The sequence below is a fragment of the Dendrobium catenatum genome, unplaced genomic scaffold (genome assembly GCF_001605985.2).
Source record: "Dendrobium catenatum unplaced genomic scaffold, ASM160598v2 fragScaff_scaffold_1086, whole genome shotgun sequence".
NCBI lineage: Eukaryota > Viridiplantae > Streptophyta > Magnoliopsida > Asparagales > Orchidaceae > Dendrobium > Dendrobium catenatum.
The window spans coordinates 330747-355739 of NW_021319548.1; the positions used below are offsets into that span (position 1 = coordinate 330747).

Here is a 24993-nt window from a genome sequence, read left to right on the forward strand (position 1 = left end):
CAAATGAAGAGAGAGATGAGATTTCATCGAATCTCTCGCCTCAAATTCGAACACAGTACCCACTGTTTTAAGAAAATAGCACTAGAATCGAGAAATTCGAAGTTCAGGAGCTTACCGAGATCCATCTGAGGCAATCAACTTCGGAATAATCAGAATCTACGTTTGGGCTTGCCTGAATCCGTGCTTTTCTAACAGTGTCGACTGAATTACTCCATCATGAGCAAATCAAATACTGGAGGAATCACCTCCAACGGCAAACGCTACATGTTCTATCAGAAAGCATCAAGTAAGCTGCAAAACCTGATAATCCAGAATAGACTTCCTGTAGAGGCGTCCGCACACATTAGCTTCTCAGACTGATACTGAATAGTCAGGTCATAAGTCCTTGATAACTCAAGTCGAGAAGAATGGCTCAGGTTCAGATTCTTCTTGAGTGAAAATATGCTTCAGGTGTTATTGATCAATAAAAATCTCACATCTGACGCCTACAGATAATGACGCCAATCTTCAGAGCAAAGAACAACGCAGCTAATCTCGCAGGCGTGGGGTAATGTTCTTCATGTGGTTTCAACTGTGTTCGAAGCATAAGCATACCTTCATTTTGCAGTCAGCATCACAACCCAGTCTTTTCAGTGAAGCGATCACTGAACACTGAAAACCTTCGTCCTGACGGAAGTGCCAACACTGGAGCGGAATGTCAAACAATTCCTTCAATGCCTCTGAAAACTAGCTTTCACACTCCGTGTCAATACAAGGCTTACTGCTTCTTTTTGATCAGTTCTCGTCAGAGGAGTGAAATTCTGTGAGAATCCTTTCACAATTTCTATAATATCCGGCATGCCAAGAAAGCTACGTACCTCAAATATCCGTAGTCGGCCCTTGGCCAAGTCAGCAACCGCTCTGATCTTCTGGGGATTCCAAGAAATACCTTCTCCGTTACCACATGCCTCAGAAAAGAAAATACTCTTCAGCCCAGAATTCATCCTTGGAGAACTTGGCTTACAGCTGATGCTGCGCTCAGAGTCCAGACACAATCCTCAAGTGTCTGGCATGATCATCCTCAGAAGCAGAACGATACAGAAACTATCGTCGATAAAGATTGATCACGAACTGATCCAAAACATCCCTGAATACTCGGATTTATCAGTGCATGAAAATAAGCGGGGCGCATTGGTTACCCAAAAGGCATAACCAAGAAGCTCGTAGTGCCGTACGAGTATGAAAGCAGTCTTCACCACATCCTTTCCTTCCCTTCAGCCATGATAATATCCGGATCTCAAATCAATCTTCGAAAATACCGAAGATCGGAAAGCGTGGTAAGCAGATCGTCAATCGAGGCAAAGGATCTTGTTCTTGATCGTAACTTGTTCAAGTCTCTGTAATCCAAACACTACGGAGTGTCCCTCCTTCTTCTTCAACAACAGAAAGGTTGTCCCAGGGTGAACACTAGGCACGGACAAACCTCTGTCAACCAACTCCTGAAAGCTGGAACTTTCCACTCAGAAATTCTTTCGTGCCATCCGTACGAGCTTTGATATAGGAGTCTATACCCGGAAAAACATCGATAGAGAACTTCGCACTCTCTAATCCGGAGGTAAACACCAACTCCTCAGGAAAACATCAGCAAACTCGCGTACCACTGGGATGCTCAGAAATCAGAACCAATTCCGGTTCAGATCCCGCACCGAAGCCAAAAACACTGGGCATCCTTTCCTCCACATTCTGCTCCACCTCCAACGCAGAAATCAGACTGGAGAGTACCTCGTAATCCCTGAAATAATACTCTCTCTCCTGTCAACAGCAACTCACTTGCTTCTTCAGTACAGTCAGCTGAGCCTGCATACAGACTCAGCCAATCATGTGATTCTGGGCAATGGAAAACCATGACTTGAGTGTCACTTCTTGCAGTCAATGTCAAGTCTCACACAACAAACTTCCGAGCAACAAAGGTATTTCCAACGGTAAATCCAAGAGCAAAAGAAACCGGTAAAACAGTCGAATCCGAATGGTAAAGTCTCAAACATCGCTCGGTACAAAAAAGAATGAATGCTCCAAGAGTCAAACAAACACGACAGGGCTGATCAGAAATGTAATATCGTCACCTGTCACAAATCCGGAGCATCACGAGCCCTCCTGCTGACTCAGGTTGTAAACTCGTGGGCTGAACTGGGGCAGGAGCTGAAGCAAGAACTATCTGCTCAGAGGGAGCCCGTAGGTGGTTCTCCGTGGTCTAGAACTAGTACCACACCTCACCAGAAATCCCTCAGGACGAGGAGGAACAGTCTCGGTCTTCCTGCTGACTGACAGGTCCTGACAAGCCTAGATCGAACTCAGAAACGCCGGTTCAGATCAGTCTGTGGACCTTCTGCAATCTATGTCCCGGCTGGACGCACATCTGAAACAAAGCACGCAGCACTCCTGGTAAAGACTGGCCATGGTTTCGCCGTCCAAATTCCTAGAACAGGTGCCCCTGACAGATCCAGAACTCGTCGTACGTAGCGAGTACAGACGCCCTCCGCTCTCCTGGAGTCAACGGATACCAGAATCCAACTATAAATACTCCTCTTCCCAGAGGAACCACTGCCAGACAGTCTCACTCCAAAAATCTCTTCTACTCGCAGTCACCGCTGTGAGTAGCCATCAGGTCATTCTCAACAGACGAGGCTCGCTCACCAAGCTCAGAAGAAATCAGTAATCCTAATGGTATAGCAGGGCTGCTCAAGTGTGTCTGTAATTACCTCTCAGAATCTGTAGCACTCTCACAGAGTGGTGACAGCTGCGGAGCGCTTTGCGTAATGCAGTAAAACTCAGTCTCGACTGCCACACGTCATTGCTTCCCTGAAACAGCCTCAAGAAGAGTCTTCCTGCATCTGCTGTCGGCAGAAGGGGGAACAACCAATCTGCGAATAGCTTCAGTGAACTCTTCCCAAAGTAATCAAGAGTAGCCTGCCCGAAATCTGGCTGCCTGCTGGCCTTCCCAACCCAGGCTCAGCTCTCCATCCAACATGAAAAACAGCTACGGAACCTTCTATCGCAGGACACTGCATCCCATCAAAAGTCTTTTCCAATCTCCTCAGCCACTCCTCGGCTGCTCTGGGCTCAACAGCGCCCTCAAATCTCGGAGGTTTCAACCTCAAAAATAACTGCAGATGTCTATCAATGTCCTCAGATCTGACAGTAGAAGCTCTGCTCTGAGTCTCGCTCATCATCTGAGCAACAAGCGTAGCAAACTGAGATAATGTATCTGCACCGGCCACTAGGGCTGTACTCCCCACTGGTGCTGCCTGACTGGCACTCTGCCCGTCTGTCATGTCTGGGTCTGGCTGATCCATACAGAAAAATCCAGAAAATCCGGAAAACTATCACAAAAACAACACAAAAACAACACCATAAAAAGCCAAACGACCCAAAACTACCCCCAGACAGACTCACTGATCACTTCCTATAGCTCTGTCTGACAATCCAACCAATTTCCAAAACCAGTGCTCTGATACCACTAAAGTTTGTCACGACCCGACCCGACGGGGACGGATCCCGCCCGAGCCGGACCGCGACCAAAATCTTTTATCCAGGATCTGGCTTTGGAATTGGTTACTGAATTGATTCTTCCAAATATTTAACTCAAAACAACACACAAACACTGAATAAATCTCTATAGTCAACACACATCCGTATTGTACGATCCTTCTTTTTCACTAATAGAAAAGGTACTCCCCAAGGAGAGACACTCGGACGAACAAATTCTCTATCAACCAACTCTTAGAGCTGAACTTTTTACTCCGCCAGTTCTTTCGGAGCCATCTTGTACGGAGCTTTAGATATCTGAGCCATACCCGAAAATACATTAATACAGAACTCAACATCTCTATCCAGAGGTAAACCAACTAACTCTTCTAGAAATACATCCGAAAAATCTCGTACAATCGGGATATCAGAAATAGAACCCGCATCTATATTCATATCCCGTACTGAGGCCAAAAAAACCATACAGCCCTTCTTCCACAATGTTCTTACTTTCAACATAGAAATCAAACAGGATAAAGTACCTCTTAACCCTTGGAATACACACCTTTCACCATCCATAAATAATGTAACTTGCTTCTTTAGACAATCTATCTGAGCCTCATACAGACTTAGCGAATTCATACCCAGAATCACATCATACGAAGAAATCGGTAGCAAAATAAAACAGGCCTTCCACTCCTTCCCAAAAATTTCAATCTCACATAAACAAAACTTTATGGCTATCAAATTATTTTTAGCGGCAAAATAACAGAAAGCGAAACAGGTAATGTAACGGAAACCAGTTGCAAATCATCAAAAAAGCGCTCGGAAATAAATGAATGACTAGCTCCAGAATCAAACAAAACACGACAGGGATGTTCAGAAATATAAATCGTACCTGTCACCACATCCGGAGTATCACGAGCCTCTTGTTGATTCAAATTGTACACACGTGGCTGAACTGGAGCTACAGAACTACTAGGCTCCCTCTGATTACCACTAGGTGGTCTTCTAGCCAAAGAACCCGAACCACCAGCTCTACTAGATGATCCTTCAGAAACAGTACGGGGAGGAATTGCCCTATTCTTTCCCGCCGGTCTAACAAAGCTCTATGATCTGGACTTAGATCGTCGATCAAATCCGGCTTGTGCACACTTTGCTAACCGATGTCCTGGCTGACCACTTCTAAAACACTGACTAGTTATCCTGTAACACTAGCCAAAATGTCGTCGTCCACAATTTTGGCACACCGAGGCCCCACTAACTGATCCAGAACTGGCCATATTGCCACTACCAGAAACTGTAGCAGATACTGACTGTCCACTCCTTTTGGAGTCTCGAGATACAAATATATTTTTCTTTCCAAAAAAACCACTACTGGATGTAACACCACTGAATCTCTTCCTAGTAGCAGTCCACCGCTGCTGAGTAGCCATCAGATCATTTTCTATCAATCGAGCTCTCTTCACAAGCTCAGAGAAATCAGAAATGGTACTAGGGGTTGCCTCAGACTATCTCGTAGTCCCCTCAGAAATCTATAGCACTTCTCCGCAGAAGTATTCACCAACTGTGGAGCATATCTGGCTAAAGCAGTAAACTCTGCCTCGTACTGCATAACTGTCTTGCTCCCTTGAACCATCCTCAAAAAATTCTCATGCATTTGTTGTCTTGCATAAGGGGGTACAAACCAAGATCAGAATACTTCAGAAAATTCTTCCCAAGTAATCAAGCAGTTCAGTTTACTTTGGAATTTCTCCTCCTACTGGCCCATCCACCAGCGCTCTGCTTCACCATCCAACAGAAAAACTGCTAACAGTACCTTTCTATCAGGAGGACATTGCATGCCATCAAATGTCTTTTCCAATCTCCTCAACCAATCCTTAGCTGCTATGGGCTCAACAATGCCCTCAAACCTTGGAGGCTTCAATATCAGAAACATTTGTAGATGTCTATCTACATCTTTAAATCTAACAGCAGAAACTCTATTCTGTGTCTCGCTCATCATCTGAGTAATCAAAGTAGCAAACTGTGAAACTGTATCAGAACCAACTACTGGGGCAAAACTATTCATAGGAGCTGCCTGACTAGCACTTTGCCCATCAGCCATATCTGAGTTTGGCAAATCCATAACCACACAGAATTCACAACTATGCACACAAAACAAAATAATAAAAATCCAGACAGATCGGAACTACCCCGAAGAACTTACAGATTAATTCATATAGCTCTGTCTTACAATCCCATATTCCAAAACTATGCTCTGATACCCCTTTAATCTGTCACGAACTAACTCGATCTAAATGAATCCCATCGCGTCGAGTCGCGACGGATGAATCCATGATCTAGCTCTGTAATTTAGTTTCTGACTTTCTTTCAAATAATCATACAGAGAACACAGAGCTACTATAAACTTTCAAATATACATAAATTCATCTAACATTTTCTTTCTTCTCATTCTTCAAAATAATCATATACATTACAGTGCATGACAATAAATAGAAAGAACATGACAGAACAGAAAAGCCATAACTGTACAAAAATCAAAAGTAAAAAAATATCTAATCTCAGATCAGATACTGAATGGCTAGTCCAACACCTCCTCTTTCCCAGAACCTGAAAATCATGAAGATAACCACAGCGAGCTAACAGCTCAGCAAGACTACACTAGACGATCAAAATCTCTAGAAACTTACATAAAAAATCATCAGAATAATTTATTCAAGTAGCCGTACATAATTCAAATAATCGTACAGAAACTCATATAATCAGACAAAATACAGATATGCATACAAAATAGATAATAAAAAAGAAATCAAATAACTGATACATAAGAACTGAATTCATTTCATATAACAGAATTATTCAAATCAGATTTCAAATCGGAGTTCAGATCATATTTCAAATCACATATCACAGAATCGTACAAATCATAAAGCACATTGTCAAAGCAGATAAGATCACATATCACATATCCCTGACCCAGACAGAATCTCAACGGATTCTAGCCCCTTATACCTCCCTTCCCTAACACAGAAAGAATCTCAAAAGATTCTGGCCCCTTATGCCTCCCTTGTGCTTACAACACCAAAATATATCAGATATACAGAATTATCATATCAGAATTTATTTTCAGATTCCCAAACCCTGACAGAATATCAAAGGATTTTGGCCCCTTATGCCTCCCTTCCCTGACACAGACAGAATCTCAACGGATTCCGGCCTCTTATAACTCCCTTATGATATCACAATACATCAACATCAAATCACATCATATACAGAGATATTAGATTCGTATCAGAATATCGTCCACATCAAACATCAAATCACATTAGATTCATAGAAATCAGATTCGTATCAGAATACCGTCGGAGAGTATAACGACAGACAACGGAAATTCAACAGATCAAAATTCACAGTTTCAAAAAATTATCAAATTACTAGAGATCGTAGAAAATATCATTTCAAGACTTTCATTGTACTGAAGCAATATTTTTCAACATCCAGATAATTTCATATTCGATGAAAACTCCACAGAATTCAAAATACCCGGTGAAAATCTTCCAGAAAATACTCAAAACGTGCAAAATTATAATCTCTATAACATACTAGAAGTTACCCAGTAAAAGTTTTACCGGTGCCAAGTTATACCAGATTTTCGCTAATGAAAACAGAAAATTAAACAAAAAATCCGTCAAAATCCACATTTCTGAAAATTGAGAAAGGCATAATGTGCCTTACCTCGAGTCGGTCAACTTTTCCAACTACGGCGACAGATGAAAACGAACCGAAGTCGCCCAAAAAATGGATTTTCTTCTCTTTCCTTCGTTTTCTATCTCCTTCCCTTCTCTTTCTTCAAAAAATGACACTATTTAGATATTTATCAAACAGGATCGTCCAGACGATGCCCTGATCGTCCCGGGACGATCTCCTCTGGACTCCAATCGTGCAGACGAAAATTACAGATCGTCTATGGAGGAGGTCCTCTGGATCCCGTTCGTACTGACGAAAATGGCCTTCGTCCGAGGACGAAGTTCTCTGTCACCAGGTTTTGAACTGTTCGTCCCGAACGATCTCCTCTTCGTCTGGACAAACTTGGAAGGAAAACTGAGTTTTGGCTTTCACAATTCTTATGTTTTTGAGTGGATGCTCTGATAAAGCCGAGGTTAGTGAAGTGAGTATCCTTATGCTGGATAGTTTTGGGGACTATATTTGGAAGGATGTTTTTGGTATTGCCATTGTCATTTCTTTGATCCATGAGGATCAAGGTTTGTTTGAGGTTACAAAAAAACAAAAAAAAGGTTTGTTTGTGGTTGTCTCTTGGCCTATTGGAGCTTCTGGCCGTGGATCGACTTTGTTGAGGTGGTTGTTGGTGTATGTCGGTAATGACGAGGTGGTTGTTTGGTCTATTGCTTTTCAGCTGATATTTTAAGATCAAGTCTTTTTTATTAAAGATTTGAAGGACTTAAAGTTTTTTGGTTTCTCTCTTGTCTATGTGATGAGAATGGTTATGATTATCAGTTTGGTTGGCTTTGGCATTGGTGAGGCCGGATATTAGCTTCTTGAGGTGGTTGTCGATGTTATGGCTTTACATTGGATTATCACTGGTGTTGTTCTTGCCAGTATGATGGATGTGATGGCGATTTTCAGTTTCTATGACTTAGCTTGTGAAGAGGCTGTTTGGAACTTGTTGGACCCTAAGATTGATGAGGGCCAGGAAGATGTTTGGATAGCTGGTTTAGAAGTTATTTTCATTTTTCTTGTAACTAGTTTTCTCTTACTTGTTTTGCTTATAGGCATCTTACACCTTTTTAAAACCATTATGATGAAATATGGGATTTTCACTAGGTTTCATTTTCCATCTTTTGATAAATCTGGGATACTAACCAACCTCTTAGGTTGTTTTAATATTTGGTATCCCCATCACCCCAATGGATCTAAAATGGAATTTAGTAAATCGCATATCCATTATAATAGTTTTAAAAGGTTTACTTTTGCTTTCTAGATTGTATTAGGTTTTCTTCTTTTAATGCAATTTGCATTTCTTCAAAAAAAAGTCATGGATGAAAACTGTCATAGGGAATGAAGTTCAAACATTGAATCTTAAATTCAGAAAAGTTCTAAAAGCTTTATATCACTGGAGTAAAGCCAAGTATTCAAACCTCAACATCCTTAAAGACAAATTAAAGAAAGACATCATAGAGCTGCAAGAGGAAGAGGCAAATTCAGGAGGATTATCAGATGAGAAAGTTTGTTTGCTGAAATTCAAGGTGAAGGAGTTAAATTCTACCTTGGGACGGCTTAGTTCTTGGTGGAGACAAAGAGCAAAGGTCAAGTGGATCAAAGATAGTGACTCAAATTCAGAATGTTTTCATTTTGTTGCCTCTGCTAGACGGAATAGTAATTTCATTAAGCAAATAAAAGACTCCAATGGCAGAATGTTTGAGGAGCAAAAAAGAATTGAAGAAACTATATTTGAGTATTTCAATGATAAATGGAAAGCTAGAAGATGTACATTAACTGGTTGGCTGAAGCCAAGCGGAGTGCTGGACGAGGGAGACAAAAATATGCTCTTGGAAGATTTTTCTGAAGAAGAACTGAACTCTGCTATTCGACATCTGGAAGGTAATATATCACCTGGTCTAGATGGTATTACCTACTCCTTAAAATTCTATTGGAATACCATTAAAAATGATGTTTGGAAGGAAGTGAATCATTTTTTCAAATCTGGTTTTATGTGTGAGTATTGGAAGGAAACCTCTGTAGTTCTCATTCCCAAGCTCAAGAACCCAGCGACTCCCTCTAATTATAGACCCATTAGTCTATGTAATTCCATCTACAAAATTGTAGCAAGAATGTTACTGAACAGATTAGTTCGCTTTATTCCTAAAATTATATCAGAAAATCAAGTTGCTTTTATAAAGGGTAGATCCATTTCGAATAATATCCTGCTTACTCAAGAGATCATCAACAAATTTAGATTTTCTAAATAAAAAAAAGGTATGATGGCTATCAAAGTTGATATGGAACAGGCCTACGATAGTATGGGATGGGAGACCTTGAAACAGGTGTTAGAGATAATTGGTTTCTCGGAAAAATTCTCAAATCTACTTCTTTAATGTGAAGTTGACACAAAATATTCCATACTCATTAATGGCTTTAATACTAAATGGATTTGGGCAAAATGCGGATTCAGGAAAGGTTGTCCATTATCTCCCTTTTTGTTTATCATGTGCTCTCAATTGTTAACTGAAGAATTCAATCAAAGAGGAGCAAAGATTGGAATTAAGGTGACTCCAAATGTAGAAAAAGTATCTCACTTGCAATATGCTGACGACATTGTTGTATTCTCTGTAGCAAGCAGCAAAAATGCAAAAAAAATTAAGAAGATTATGAAGAATTATTACAGCTGGACAGGGCAAAGAATCAATGTGCAAAAGTCTTCATTAATCCTTGGGAAATCAGTGAGAAGAAGTTAGTCTGGACAGGGCAAAGAATCAATGTGCAAAAGTCTTCATTACTCCTTGGGAAATCAGTGAGAAGAAGTAAGTCCAAGGCTCTCTAAAAAATTCTGGGTATAAAAGCAGTTAACGAGCTGAATTACCTTGGCGTTAAGATGGTGATCATGAGAAGTAACAGCTTCAGACTTTCAAGGATTGCTGGAGAAAGCCTATGATAAGCTTAATTTATGTGGAAATCGTTTCCTAACTTTATCTAGTAAGCTACAACTTATTAAGTCCTCATTCTTGTCTATTCCTATCTTTCTTTCAACTCATTCTATGATTCCTATAGGAGTATTGAAAGAATTGGACAAGTTGAGTAGAGAATTTTTATGGATGAAACAAGATAGGAGCAAGGGAATTCATTATGTTGATTGGGGTACTCTTTGTAAAAATAAAAGAATGGGAGGACAAGGAGTTGTTTCAGCTTTTGATAAAATTGGAACTTGGAGAGCTAAATTTGCATGGAGTCTGTCACGACCGGCCTGGCTAGCCCGATTATTTCGGGGTGGGAACAGTCGGTCGTACGGAAGAGCATAATGCATAACAAAATTTTCATTTAAAACTTAAGGTCAGAACATAAATATCATCCAAAAATACATGAAAGAGCCACTAATAAACTTCAAACTCAAATGTTACAAACTGATCAACTGTCTCATAATCAAAAAAACTTTCAAACCCATCATCATAACATAAACTTTCACAATTACATAAACCTCAAACTCACGAACTACAATGAAACAAACACAAAGACTCAAACTGAAAACACAAAAAGGAACCTTTCATCTTGAGGTCCCCTACGACGATACATATAAGGTCGTCGAGCAGCCATCACTTCTCTCCTGAAAAAGATTTTAAACGAGGAATGATCCAACGCTCAACAGGTAATTCATAACTCAGTTAATTTCATAAGATGCATACTTAAAATATTTTAAAATTAAAAACTAATTCATAACATTTTACTAGTCAAAATTCTTAAAACTTTTAATCTTACATTTCTTTAATCATTTCATTAACATTTCATTTCTTTCATAATTCTTTTATGTCATCTTATTCATATGCAATGCAGATGCAAAAATGCTTATGTCATATATATACACCCATCCCGGAAGTATCCTTTTTCGTACTGATCAGGTTACAAGCCCCATTATCATTTGGCTTTTGTAAGCCCCTTTATCGTTACCATTTTGGCACTTCCGGATCAACATACAACATGAAACTTTTATTCCATTTAAATCTTTTTCATTTCCGTTCAATTTCCTTTTATAAGCCTCATATAATTTCATACTCAAATGCTTTTCATATGGTTCATATGCATTCCAACAGTTAATGCAAAAATATAAAGACATAAACTTACAGAATTAATGAATTTAAAACATTAATTAGCAATAAAAATATAAAGACATGAAATTTTATTAAGCATAAAAATTTTAAAGCACTTATAAATTTAACTGAGATATGAACACCTACCTCAAACCAAATACGACACGTCGTTTCGACCAAAATTCTTTCACCTTGAATTTTAATGATCACCACCTAATAAAGTTTATAAAGTAAACGTGTCACATAATTAGAAGTCAAATTTCTAAGTCTAATTGCTAAACTCGGCATTTTCCCTTAACCGTTCCTTACGACATTTAAAGGATAATCAATTAAATAAACCTAAATTTTTGGATTAAATAAATACTAAATTTTTGAAAATTCATAAATCTTTAATTTCACTAAAATATTGTTCCTAAACTAATCCCTAACATATAATTATAATTATAATAAAATTTTCGGATTAAAGTAATTATGAAAATTATAAAAACAAAATTTTCCTAAAAAAAACGTTTCCAATAACATTAGGAACAATAATTGTAAAGGGGATTTCTCAAAATTTAAAATCTAAGAAAAACCCTAAATTTTAAATCTCCAAAATTTCCTTAAATCTCTTCATTTTCATTGCTAAAACATTCCTCTAATCCTCCCTTAAAGTATTCGTAAAGAAATTACGAAAGAAAATCGAAATTTGGAAAAATCCTAGATTTTTCGATCTCAAATAACTTGAGATTTAGGAAGTTTCGTTCTAAAATAATCGTACATGAGTGTTCCTCTCATCGTACTCTTCGATTCAAACTAATTTCTTCGTCGGAAAATTGTCGTCGGAGCGGATCCCGTCGCCCACCCGTCGCCTATGCCGTCCGTCGCTTCTCCCTTTCGGTCCGCTCAATTCATGCGTGAAATGGAGAGGGAGGGGTGCGGGTAGTGTATTTAGGAGGAAGGGTTTGCTAAAAGACCAAACTACCCTCACTTAAGAAATTTCGACATAACAAATGATTAAGGGTAGTTTTGGTATTTTTAGGCTTCTAAAAATAATAACTCCAAAATTAGGCAAAATTGGGTACAAGTTTTATATACTAAAACAATCAGAATTCCACAAAGAATTTTCTAAAATTATTTTCGTTAAATTCTGTTAATGTTGAAAATCTCACTTAATTTCGTCGCGATACTTTAAAAAGCGTGCGATGTCTAAAGAGGTATTTTCGGGTTTTACAATTCTACCCTCCTAATAAAAATTTCATCCTCGAAATTTAAAAGAAACAATACTAAACGATAAAAGCATACCTTAGTTAAACAAATAAGGGTAGGTCTCCCTCATTTCTGCATCTTTCTCCCAGGTGGCATCCTTCTCTGAACTGTGCTTCCAAAGCACCTTAACAAAAGGAATCGCTCTGCTCCTCAACTGCTTAACCTCAAAGTCAAGAATCTTCTCTGGTTCGTTAACAAATGTCAAGTCAGGTTTAATGTCTACCACATCTGTATTAATCCTCTGGACCTTATCTAAAATATATTTCCTTAAGGAGGAAATATTAAACACATTATGTACTCCACTCATGTGTGCTGGCAGAATCAACCTATAAGCCACTTTTCCAATCCTTTCTGAAATCTCAAATGGTCCTACAAATCTTGGACTCAGCTCTTCCACTTTGCCAAATCTTTTCACTCCCTTCATTGGACTGACTTTAAGGAACACAAACTCAACTGGTCAGTGCTTGGCATCATAGTATTTCTTCTGTCTGTCTTGCACTACCCTCAATCGATCTCTGATCAATCTGATCTTTTCTGTAGCATCATCAACCAGATCAGCACCAATTATCTTCCTTTCTCCTGTCTCAGCCTAATTTAAAGGTGTCCTACACCTTCACCCATACAAAACCTCGTATGGAGCCATACCGATACTTGCTTGAAAATTGTTGTTATAAGCAAATTCAATCAAAGGTACATATGCCTCCCATTTACCACCAAAATTCAGAACACATAACCTGAGCAAATCTTCTAAGGTCTGGATGGTTCTTTCTGACTGCCCATCTGTCTAAGGGTGGAAAGCTGTGCTAAAGGTAAGTCTGGTACCCAAAGCTTCATGAACTTTCTTCCAAAATCTGGAAGTAAATCTTCCATCTCGTTCTGACACTATAGTCTTAGGTACTCCATGCAATCTGACAATCTGATCAACATACAAGCTTGCAAATTTTTCAACTGGATCAGACTGTTTGATAGGTATAAAGTGTGCAGACTTAGTCAACCTATCAATAATTACCCATAAAGTGTCACATCCTCTTCTGGATCTGGGTAAACCAACCACGAAATCCATAGCAATGTCTTCCCATTTCCACTCTGGTATGGGTAAGGGCTGTAGATATCCTCCTGGCTTCTGATGTTCAGCCTTAACCATCTGACATGAAATATATTTGGCCACTGTATCTGCTACACTTCGCTTCATTCCTGGCCACCAAAACACCTCCTTCAAATCCTGATACATCTTATTACTTCCTGGGTGAATGGTGTAACTGGAGTAGTGAGCTTCTTGAAGAACTTCTTTTCTCAAATCATCCACATCTGGAATGCACAATCTGCCCTTATATCGAAGCAATGTTTTACCATCAAGTTCAAAATCTTCAATGTGACCCATACTAACCATATCCAATATCTTCTTAAAATTTGCATCAAGTGGTAAAGCTTCTTGTACCCTTTCTGGAAAGGTTGACATAATTGTAGTCTGATTCAACCTTATAATTTCTGCATCACTAGGCTGAACCACTGAAATCTCCAATTTCTCCAAATCCCTTATCAACTCCTGCTGTTGTGTAATCATCCAGTTTGCACTACCTGAATTCTTTCTGCTCAAAGCATCAGCAACCATATTTGCTTTGCCCGGATGGTACTGAATGTCCAACTCATAATCCTTTATGAGTTCTAGCCATCTCCTCTGCCTTAGATTTAGTTCTTTCTGGGTGAAGATATACTTCAAACTCTGGTGGTTAGTAAAAACTTCGCACCGCACTCCGTACAAGTAATACCTCCATATCTTCAAGGAAAAAACTACTGCAGCTAACTCCAGATCGTGGGTTGAATATTTCCTCTCATGATTCTTCAATTGCCTAGAAGCATAGGCAATGACTCTCTCATTCTGCATCAGTACACAACCCAACCCTTTATGTGAGGCATCACTGTAAAGCTGAAACCCATCTGTCCCTGAGGGAATAGTCAGCACTGGAGCAGTTATCAAATACTGCTTCAACCTCTGAAAAGCTTACTCACACTGAGCTGTCCATTCAAACTTCACTGCTTTCTGAGTCAATATGGATAGTGGCATTGCTTTCTGTGAAGATCCCTCAATAAATCTCCTGTAGTAGCCTGCCAATCCCAAAAAGCTCCTAACCTCAATCACTGTAGTAGGTCTTGGCCAGTCTGCTATTGCTTGCACCTTATGCTGATCCACAGATATCTTCCCATCAGCAATCACATGCCCCAAAAATTTAACACTCTTCAACCAAAACTCACACTTAGAGAACTTAGCATACAAATCATTATCTTTTAAGGTATACAATAATGATCTTAAATGATTTGCATGCATTCTTTCATCAGGGGAGTAAACAAGTATGTCATCTATGAATACAATCACGAATAGATCTAAAGAAGGCTTAAAGATTCTATTCATGAGATCCATAAACACTGCAGGGGCATTTGTTAAACCAAAGGGCATTACTACAAACTCATAATGCCCATATATGATACTGAAAGCAGTCTTTGCAATATCCTCCTCTCTAACCCTGAGCTGGTGGTACCCTGACCTCAAATCAATCTTGGAAAATACTAAAGCACCTTCCAACTAATCAAACAAATCATCTATCCTTGGGAGAGGATACTTGTTCTTCACTGTCAACTTATTCAGCTCTCTGTAATCTATACAAAACCTTAGGCTTTCATCCTTCTTCTTCACAAACAGTACAAGAGCACCCCAAGGGGAGTACTAGGTCTGATGAAACCCTTCTCAAGCAACTCTTGCAATTGCTCCTTCAACTCCTTAAGCTCCTTAATTGTCATTCTGTAAGGAGCCTTAGCAATAGGTTCAGCTCCTGCCACTAACTCAATAGAGAAATCTATTTCTCTACTTAGAGGTAAACCAGACAAATCATCAGACAACACTTCTGGAAATTCCTAAACAATTGGGATATCCTTCAGCTCTCTTTCCTCTTTCTTCTCCTCCTTAACATAGACCAAGAAGCCTTCACAACCTTTCTTTAACATCTGAAAGGCCTTCAAGGACGACGCAATCACTGCAGTTACTCATATATCCCCTTGAAATTTAAATTTCTCCTCTCCTAGCATACAGAACTTTACCTCCTTCTTGTTACAATATATAGTCACGAAATGACAAGATAACCAATCCATGCCTAAGATTGCATCAAACTCAAATAGTGGCAATACAATCAGATCAGCCTCAAAGTTCTTATCACAAATCCTCAACTTCACTAGACATCTCTGCTTAGCTTCCAACTGATTTCCATTAGGCATCAAAACTGATAGTGATTTAATCATAAATGTAGGAAGCAAATTAGCATATCTAACAAACTCTTCTGAAACAAAGGAGTGTGATGCTTCAGTATCAAACAGGATTCTAACGGGTCTATCGCACATTAAGATTGTCCCTAAACATGAAGAGTTATAGAATTCATTTACAAAATATGTCATTCATTAATTGTTCCTTTCATTTTTTTTCATTGCTTATTTCATATTCATAATAAAAATATTCATTGCAATAAATTTAATTACGTACTTGTAACCACATCAGGAGACCCCTTAGTTTCTTGCTGGGACAATCCATAGACTCAAGGCTGAACATTCTGACGAGTCTGACCTTGAGAAGGAACAGAAGCTATAGACTCCACAACTCTTGGTCTACCAGCTGTCCTCTGAGTGTTGTTGCCTGACCTCACCTCTGAAGCAGATCTTTGTCCCAAAAGAGGACAAGACTTCGCCATGTGCCCAGGCTGATGGCACCAGTAACAAGTATTAGTGTCTGAGAGGCTGTTGACCTCTGCAATTGAAACGAAAATAGAGAAATAAAAAAGAAGCCTAAAATCATTACTTGTAGCAGCCGAAGCCCATCCCTCGTATCTGGCAGAAATCCCTCTACAGTCGCCCATGCCGCTACTATATGCCAGATGCACGTATCTCTATACGTATCTGATTGATGACTAGCCTTAATCGAAAGTTCTCTCGTGATCGGGAGGGGTAATTAACTATAGGGGCTTGCACCTATAGGAAACCAGAACTCAGATCATAAAGTCCTCACAAAATGAGGGTGAAATCTCTGGGTAGTGTCTTATCTACAAACCCATCTGCCTTCTAAAATTTACCCCGGAACTTAGTCCGTTAAAACTCCCTCGCTGAATAAAAAAGAAAAGCGCAGCGAGCGGAGGCCGGGGCAGAATTTTTGGAGCCCACAGATTTCTGGCGACTCCGTTGGGGATTGGTTTCTCTTTTCATCTTTGACTAGTAGTCTCCGTATTTAGTAGCATTCATATTGATCTATACTTAAAATTTTAAGTATCCTAAGAATGATCGTTCAAAAAAAAATCCTTTGAGACAACGTATTTAGCAGTATTTTAAATTTATATTATTTGAATTGCTTGCTAATGATATCTGCTTTTATTTTGTGTTCTGTGCAAGTCTCTGCATTTTGAAAGTGTGGGGTGATGTATCAGATTCTGATTACTAACCATTGCCTTTCATTTATGCAAATGGAGCTACAGAACACGCCGATGACTGTCCAACTGGGTTCAAGGAGCCAAGATTCAGATGGCAAATGCTGTTATTGAGACCAGAAATGCTGGAACTACGATCCCGTTTGGTAGCATTGACTTCCCGGCGATCGCTGCAAGGAATGTCGCCATTCCTGTGAATGGTAGGAATGTTGCGAAGTCTGCCAGAAGACTCAATGTTGATGAAGCTGTCACCCGTCGTGTGCATCTAACGGCACAACAACCTGTTGCTGAAAATTCTCGAGGGAGAATTTCTGTATTTGAGAGCCTGTCACAGCCTGAAGCCCTGACCACCAGGAGAATTGTGAATGGTGAAAGAATCTCCGTGGTGACTACAAACACCACCACTCTGTCAACCAGGTTATCTGCACCTGATAAATACGATGCTGAGGCCTCCTCATCTGGAGGAAGGCCTACGAGAAGGCAAAGAAGAAAGATGAATGCTGAACTTCGAGCTCAGCAACAACAACTCCATGTTCACCCTTCCAATCTGCCAGCCCAGATGCTTGAAGCCGATGTTCTTACCAGGAACAAGTTTTCTGATTTAAAATGGGTAAAGAGGAATAGCTCCACTGGTGAGCTGAAGAAATCATTTTGGGACCAGCAGCCTGAAGTCCCAGCTCTTTCAAAGAGGAAAGAATCTGAAACTCTCTCGGCCTGGGTCTATAGGGTCCTGAAGACTGTAAAAGAGAGAGGATTGAATAAAAGAAGATACCAATGACCACTGATGGTCGAAGCCCGGAGGACTCCACCAAGAGAACGCTTATCTGTTGTGGTGGAGAGAAAATAAAGGAAATATACCCCACGCGGTGAACATTAGGGTGTGACACCTGAACCATATGTTCAGGGATCCACCACTAAAAGGTCCTGGTGGAAAGGAAAATAGGTCTGCAGGTCAAAGCCTCGAAGAAATGAGAAAGAAAGAAGAGAAATGAGGATTGATTTGGGCGTGACATCCGGTGAGGCTTCCCGGAGATCCGCCCCCATCAACATCAGAAGTGGGCCCCTAAAAGGACCTATAATGACACTCCTCCAGATAGTAGACACCTTGGAGAATCCTCCAGGGGATCCCGTCGCCCTCCATCCCCTCCAAAGGAAGAGACTAACTTCGATCACAACCCACTGATCGAAGAAGTCCCCGTGCCTAATCAAGAATCGGAAATCCAATAGCGTCGCCGCTCGGAGATCCGACTACTGGAAGAAAATATAGATGATCAAAACATTGAAGAAGAAGAATTCCTTGAGGGGAAAGAAGATATTGATGAATTTCTGGAGGAAAACTTAGAAGAAGAATTGAAAGAAATAAATAACACCCTGGACATGGAGGTAGTCCATATGGTGAGACACACCAATGCTAATGAGGGAGTCTACTATGATGATGATGAAGATGATGACGATCAACAACTGTCAATTAGGAGAGTTTACCAATGTCGTCGTGAAGATGGGTCCACCACTGGCAGAGGTGGTCATTCCCAAGCAGAAGAAGGAGAAGAAGCCGAGGAGAATCTTTTTGCTGACGAGAATGTCACACTCGCCGACATGAGAAGGCAGATAAGGCGACAGATGAGAGCCAAAGATAGAGAAATCTTTCAGTTAAATGAGAAGATGACTGAGATGATGGCTCAGATGAGAGAGATGATGCAGATGATGCAAAGAACTGCCTCTGTTGGTGCCATGCCCAACCTTCCTGCTGATCCTCCAAACTTCCGAATACCTCAAGCCTCGGGAGTACGAGGTACTCTTGAAGGAGGTTGCGAAGTCTATAATGTCGTTTGTCAGCCCACTCCACCGAATATTGCAAGCACTTTTGAACCTGTGACTGCTGCACAGTTGGAAGGAATAATAACAGAAAAGATCAAGGCTATCATAGCTGTTGATCAGGCAGAAAAGTTGGTGGGCAAAGGTCGTCCGTACCCTGCTGAGTACGACCAAGTACCATATCCAAAAGGATATTCTGTACCAAAGTTTAATACTTTTAATTGTAATAACAACCCCAGGCAGAACCTTGCACAGCTTAAAGCCACCTGTGGGAACACAGGAGGCAATGACGCCCTACTCTTCCGACAATTCGTCAGCAGTATGACAGTAACTGCTTTTGAATGGTATGCTGAACTGCCGAATGATTCTGTGAAAACCTTTGCAAAATTGGAAAATATGTTCGTGAAGAAATTTGCTAGTGCAACTGAGAAAATCACGATCGCTGACCTCAGTTTGGATAAGAGAAAGAGAGAAGAGTCAGTGACCAAATATATCACTCGCTGGCGCAACCTCAGTATGAAATTTGAGCAGCAACTCGAAGAAGAGCATGCAATATAGTTGTTAATGGGCAACATTGATGACAAAATGCAACCCCTGTGCATGGTTACAATCAACACATTTCAAGACTTGCTTGACAGAGTGGCCAAATTTGAGAAACTGAATTTGTCCAGATCAGAAAATCACTCTGATAAGCCCAAGAAGGCTAAAGCCCCGGAGGCTAGAAGGGGTGAGGCCGACTCTACGTTCTTCTCTAGAGCTGACAGAGAAAAGCAAGTGATTTACAACGTAGACAAAGGAAAACAGCCGATGCAATATCAAGAAAAGCCTGAGCAAGTCTACAACCCCAACCCCCAACCGAAGCTGATATTAGGGGGCAATGATAAGCCATGAACTTATCAAGGTGAAGGAGAACACCAAAGACAGACAATGGGAACTGGTGATAGAACGTTCCAATCCCTCAAAGATAAAATAAATAAAGAATATTCATTCAAGAGGGAGAGTGTCGCCAAATTATTTCGATAAGTGTTGAAATCGGGTTTAGAACTGCCTGAATGAAAGAGACCCGAAGAGTCGAAGCATACTGGTGACCCAAATTATTGCCCATATCATCGGGTACTCAGCTATCTTATTGAAGATTGTTACATCTTCAAGGATTGGCTTGAAAGAAAATATCAAAAAGGGGAACTCACATTATCTGACAATGTGTTATCTCACCCTAGAAAGGAATCAACTCGGGTGGTCACGTCCTCTTCCGTACCCCTGGTTGAAGAAAGAAGAAAAGAAAAGAAGCAAATTCAAGAAGAACGGTGGGAGACTGCGGTCTCTAAGAAAACTGTGAAAATGTTAAAGCAGCTTGAAGGAGTTCCAGGGGTGAAGTGGAAATCTCCTACGGAGCCAGTATTAAATTTGAAAACTCTGCCTATGACACAAGCTTCTACTTCTAAACAGTTTTCCAACCAAGTTGGCACTTCAAAGTCTGGAAGGGTGAAATCCTCCAAGAAGAAGACTAAACTGAAGAAGCCTAAGGAGAAAAAGACTGCAACTCAAAGGGTTATTGACAGTTTGGATGAGTACTACCAGACTGTGAGACGACCTATCAAGCTTGCTGACTTCATGGCAGAGCTTAAAATTGAGGAAGCTGGAGAGGATGATGAGAATTTTCTTCCAAGAGAAGTATGTCAGGTCATCTCGGTGGCACCGAGTGCCTGGACAAAAGAAGAATATGCTGAAGAAGTACCCTCTGAATCTTGTATGATGGTGTTGCCAATGGATTACAGTTCGGAGGAGAATTTGTACTTTCCAGAGGAAGATGGGTCCGACCCCGACATGGCATCGCAAATGGGATATATAAATCTAGGTGGTGACTTTGAATCAACAGATGAATCCCTGGATGCAACAATGACCGACTCTGAAGAAAATATCCCAGTAAAAGAACTTAAACCAGAAGAGGTTGACCAAGTGCAACTAAAAAGTGGTAAGATATTGCCGCCTCCACCAAAGAAAGGGATCTTGAATAAAGATAAGGGGAAAGAGATTATCATCAATGATGATATTATTCCTAAAGATCCTAAGAGAAAGAGTACTTCAGCCACGGGGGTAGATTACAATGTCTTATCCCATCTGAGAAAAATTTCGGCGCAACTTAGCATATATGATGCCCTTGTGATGTCTAAAGACCTTCGGGAGACTTTGATTCAGGCTCTCAAAGACCCCGAAAGGTACGAGGCATATTTTGCTGAGCATAATATGACAGAGGTCTTGCAAGCTCGTAATGAGATGTTCATCACTTTTTCTGAAGAAGACATGATGCTCGGAACGGCGGATCATAATCGTCCTCTATATGTCACTGCAGAAAGTGATGGAATGATGATTAGTCAAATTCTGATCGATCCAGGATCGTCTATAAATCTAATGAGCTTGAAGGCACTAAGATCACTATGCCTCGATGTGGAGCATCTTGGATCAGATAAATTAATGGTACATGGCTTCAATGAGAAGGGGCAGAAGACTTTAGGATCTTTTACACTCTCCCTCACATTCGGAGAGCTTCATACGGATGCCAAGTTTCATGTGATTGATGCGAATACCGCCTTTAAAGCGCTCCTTGGTCGTCCTTGGTTGCATGAGTACGGTATCATCCCGTCCATACTACACCAATGCATGAAATACCTTAGGAATGGAGAGAAATTCAGAATCTCTGGTGACATCCAACCCTTCGCAGTTCATGAAGTAAAGATATATGAAGATGCAAAGTATTTCATTCCAAAGAAGTTGAAGCCATCAAGCTCTCTTGAGGTACAAGCATCAGAACCAGAGACTGCAAAGCAACCTAAACCAGAAATCAAGAAGAAACAGTTGGGGAGAAAGAAGGTAACGCCGACTCTTCCCAAGATATCAACCATCCCGAAAGAAAGGAAATACATACCTCATTTAGGGAGTGACACAGATGAATGTGATGCCACCCCTACAAAATCCAAGAGGATACGTCAGTCAACAACCAAAAAGAGTATGGAGGTTGAATACTCGAATGATGATTATGACTATGATTCTATCTACATGAACACAGTGTAGGATGTGTTCTTCAGAAGAATAGACAGTCTGTCAATCTCAGATAGTATACTTGTAGTCACACGTGTTCCCCTGCAACACTTCAAAGAAGTCACTCCACGAGAAGTGCATTGTGTTGAAGAGCTCGTGACATTTTATGTACCTCCCCTAAAAGAAAAAGGTGGACCAAAAGCAAAAGAGAGTGGTATTCATCCATATACAATCCAAGGGAAAATGGATTGGCAGAAGCATTTAACAAGACGCTGGTGAAATTGTTGAAGAAGATTTTAACCAAGAACAAAAGAGAGTGGCATACGAAGATGGCAGAAGCTCTATGGGCCTATCGTACAACTTATAAAACACCAACTAAAGCCACTCCTTATTCATTAGTGTTCGGTGTTGAAGCCGTATTACCATTGGAGATCGAGCTACCATCACTCCGGGTAGCAATTCAGAATGATCTCACTCAGGAGCAAAATGCCCGTCTCAGAGTGGAGGATCTCGACGCACTTGATGAACTCAGGTTACAAGCTCAACAGAACCTAGAAATCTATCGAGGAAGAATTGGTCCTGGTGCTGAGAAGACCAATCATCCCACACCGAAAAATTGGTGGCAAATTTATATCCAATTGAGAACGTCCCTTCGTCATCGAGAAAGTATACCAGGGAAGAGCATATCAGTTGATCGATTTGAACGGTCAGAGGCCTATGCCACCTATCAACGGTCGACATTTAAAGAAATATCATGCCTGAAAAAGTTTCATAACTAATGTATTTTGTGATGAACAAAGTTTTATATACATAGTTATCAGAGCATGCATATATTTATATTTTGAAATTCTCTTGTATAGCAAGAACGCATTTCAAAACTCCCATCAGACTGGGGGCATTTTAAATATTTATTCGGGTTGACATCGCGCTGCGTGCTGAGATCCACGAATAAATATTTAAAAACTCAAGGACAAAAAGCTTATCCAAAATATCCCTATGAGACAGGGGGCATTTTAAATATTCATTTGGGTCGACATCGTGCTAGATACCGAGATCCCCAAATAAATATTTAAAATCTCAAAATTTTAAGTTTAATCCATTTTAAAATGCCATTGTGAGACAGGGGGCATTTTCAATATTTATTCGGGTCGACATCGCGTTGCGTGCCAAGATCCCCGAATAAATAGTTAAAATTATCAATTCAAATATTCTTTTGTGCTAAAGAATACAAATATGTGTTTTTCAAATTATATGCAGGTGATCTTTCCAAAGTTAGAGACACTGCCTTCTCCAATGAACAAAGTCTCAAAGGTCAAGAAAGAGACTTTTGTAACTACATACTCCAACAAAATGAGCTAGAAAAGCTTGAAGTCTTTCGACAACCTGAAGCTTAAGGTTCGAATGGGTGTAAAAGATCGGATCCAACACGCCCAAATTTGGCCGGATCGCTGGCAGCTCTGTCTACTCAACAAGCCATAAGAAAGGACGTAGTAGTGGAACCCCCACTTCGTCAACCCGTCAGTAGGGACTGTAGGAAGCACGAAGGCAATTTGACTCGACCAGTTTAAGTGATCGTAGTCCACCGAATTCTCTCAAATGACTGGAGAATCAAAGTTATAGTAGAAGGATGAGTCTTGAACAACCACTGAATGTTCGTAGGCTCCAAAATCTACAACCACAAAGAATGACTCAAAACCTGTCAACTTCAATAAAATCAGCATTGGGAAGCGCAATTCCCATAGCTCAAGTTTGTAGCCTGAATGGGTGTAAGAGGTCGGATCCAACAAGCCCAAATATGGCCGGATCGCTGGCAGCTCCATCTACTCAACAAGCCATAAGAAATGCCGTAGTAGAGGAACCCCCATCTCAGCAATCAGAGGACAAAGAGCTATCAAATTCTAGCTCTCCCGATCTGATGAACTCAAGTGACCCAGATTAAAATCTTCTCAAGTGGTTAAGGATCAAGATACTACCTACGTTCGGTACTATCAACTGAATCCAGAACCTGCAAATCTTTCAACAAATCCGCAAAGCATAAAGCGAGGATCGAAGAAAATTTTTTTCAACACGTCCGCCAAAGCACAAAGCGAAGGACCGAAGAAAATTATCCCAAAGTTAATGAAAAGCCTATGGGCGAACTAAGAGGATTTCGTCATCAACAAGTCCGCTATGCACAAAGCTCTGGACCGATGACTTTTCGCCTTCGACCTAATACAAATTTAAAGGATTTAGGTCACCGGCATCTACCCTTCATCAAGCCCGCCAAAGCTAGAAGCAAAGGGAAGAAGGCGTATAAATTCTTTGACAAGTCACCAAAGACAAATCAGATAACCCTTCATTAATGTCCGTAGCATAAAGCACAGGACAGAAGGATCAAGATCTCAGGGCTCAAGTCAAAGCTATGAAATGAGCACCCTGAATAACATCTATAAATGTCCCTAAAGACTGGGTCATTTTAAATATTTATTTGGGTTGACATCGTGCTATATGCTGAGATCCCCAAATAAATATTTAAAATTTCATCAAGATGTCAACAATTTATGGATACATCTAAAAGAGTCGAGAAGAAAGAAAATATCAATGTGACATCCAAACAAATTCTTGGAGATCCACTAAATGGAAACCCTAGTGTGACATCTAGAATAAATATCTAGAGATCCATAAGGTCAATCAGCATACAACAAACTTGATTCGCTCTAGAAGCGTACCACATTTGTTGGGGGCATTTGTTGACCTCTACAATTGAAATGAAAATAGAGAAATAAAAAAAAGAAGCCTAAAATCATTACCTGTAGCATCCGTAAACCATCCCTCGTATCTGGCAAAAATCTCGCTACAGTCGCCCATGCCGCTACTATATGCTAGATGCACGTATCTCTATACGTATCTGATTGATGACTAGCCTTAATCGAAAGTTCTCTCTCGTGATCGGGAGGGGTAATCTATAGGGGCTTGCGCCTATAGGAAACCAGAACTTAGATCATAAAGTCCTCACAAAATGAGGGCGAAATCTCTGGGTAGTGTCTTATCTACAAACCCATCTGCCTTCCAAAATTTACCCCGGAACTTAGTTCGTTAAAACTCCCTCGCCGAATAAAAAAGAAAAG

The 24993-nt window shown here is 40.3% G+C and overlaps 2 protein-coding genes across 2 annotated transcripts; both read right to left on the reverse strand.

The window, feature by feature from the left end:
* Positions 1–3774: 3774 nt before the first annotated feature.
* LOC114580543 lies at positions 3775–5611 on the reverse strand. The gene is made up of 5 exons (XM_028698429.1): positions 5268–5611; positions 5069–5171; positions 4755–4967; positions 4275–4613; positions 3775–4116 (listed from the first exon to the last, which is right to left on the reverse strand). The coding sequence occupies exons 1-5, from the start codon at positions 5609–5611 to the stop codon at positions 3775–3777; spliced, it is 1341 nt and encodes a 446-aa protein (XP_028554262.1).
* A 6998-nt stretch (positions 5612–12609) lies between these two features.
* LOC110097988 lies at positions 12610–12996 on the reverse strand. The gene has a single exon (XM_020824677.2). The coding sequence runs from the start codon at positions 12994–12996 to the stop codon at positions 12610–12612; it is 387 nt and encodes a 128-aa protein (XP_020680336.1).
* Positions 12997–24993: the final 11997 nt, after the last annotated feature.

What these genes read in the sequence shown, in the direction of transcription:
- LOC110097988 (XM_020824677.2), bottom strand. Translation starts at nt 12,996, where the DNA reads ATGAAGGGAGTGAAAAGATTTGGCAAAGTGGAAGAGCTGAGTCCAAGA.
- LOC114580543 (XM_028698429.1), bottom strand. Translation starts at nt 5,611, where the DNA reads ATGGCTGATGGGCAAAGTGCTAGTCAGGCAGCTCCTATGAATAGTTTT. An exon ending in GAGCGCTGGTGGATGGGCCA is followed by an intron (nt 5,172 to 5,267) that starts GTAGGAGGAGAA and finishes CCCTTATGCAAG; the next exon opens with ACAACAAATGCATGAGAATT. An exon ending in GATCAGTTAGTGGGGCCTCG is followed by an intron (nt 4,614 to 4,754) that starts GTGTGCCAAAAT and finishes TCCAGATCATAG; the next exon opens with AGCTTTGTTAGACCGGCGGG.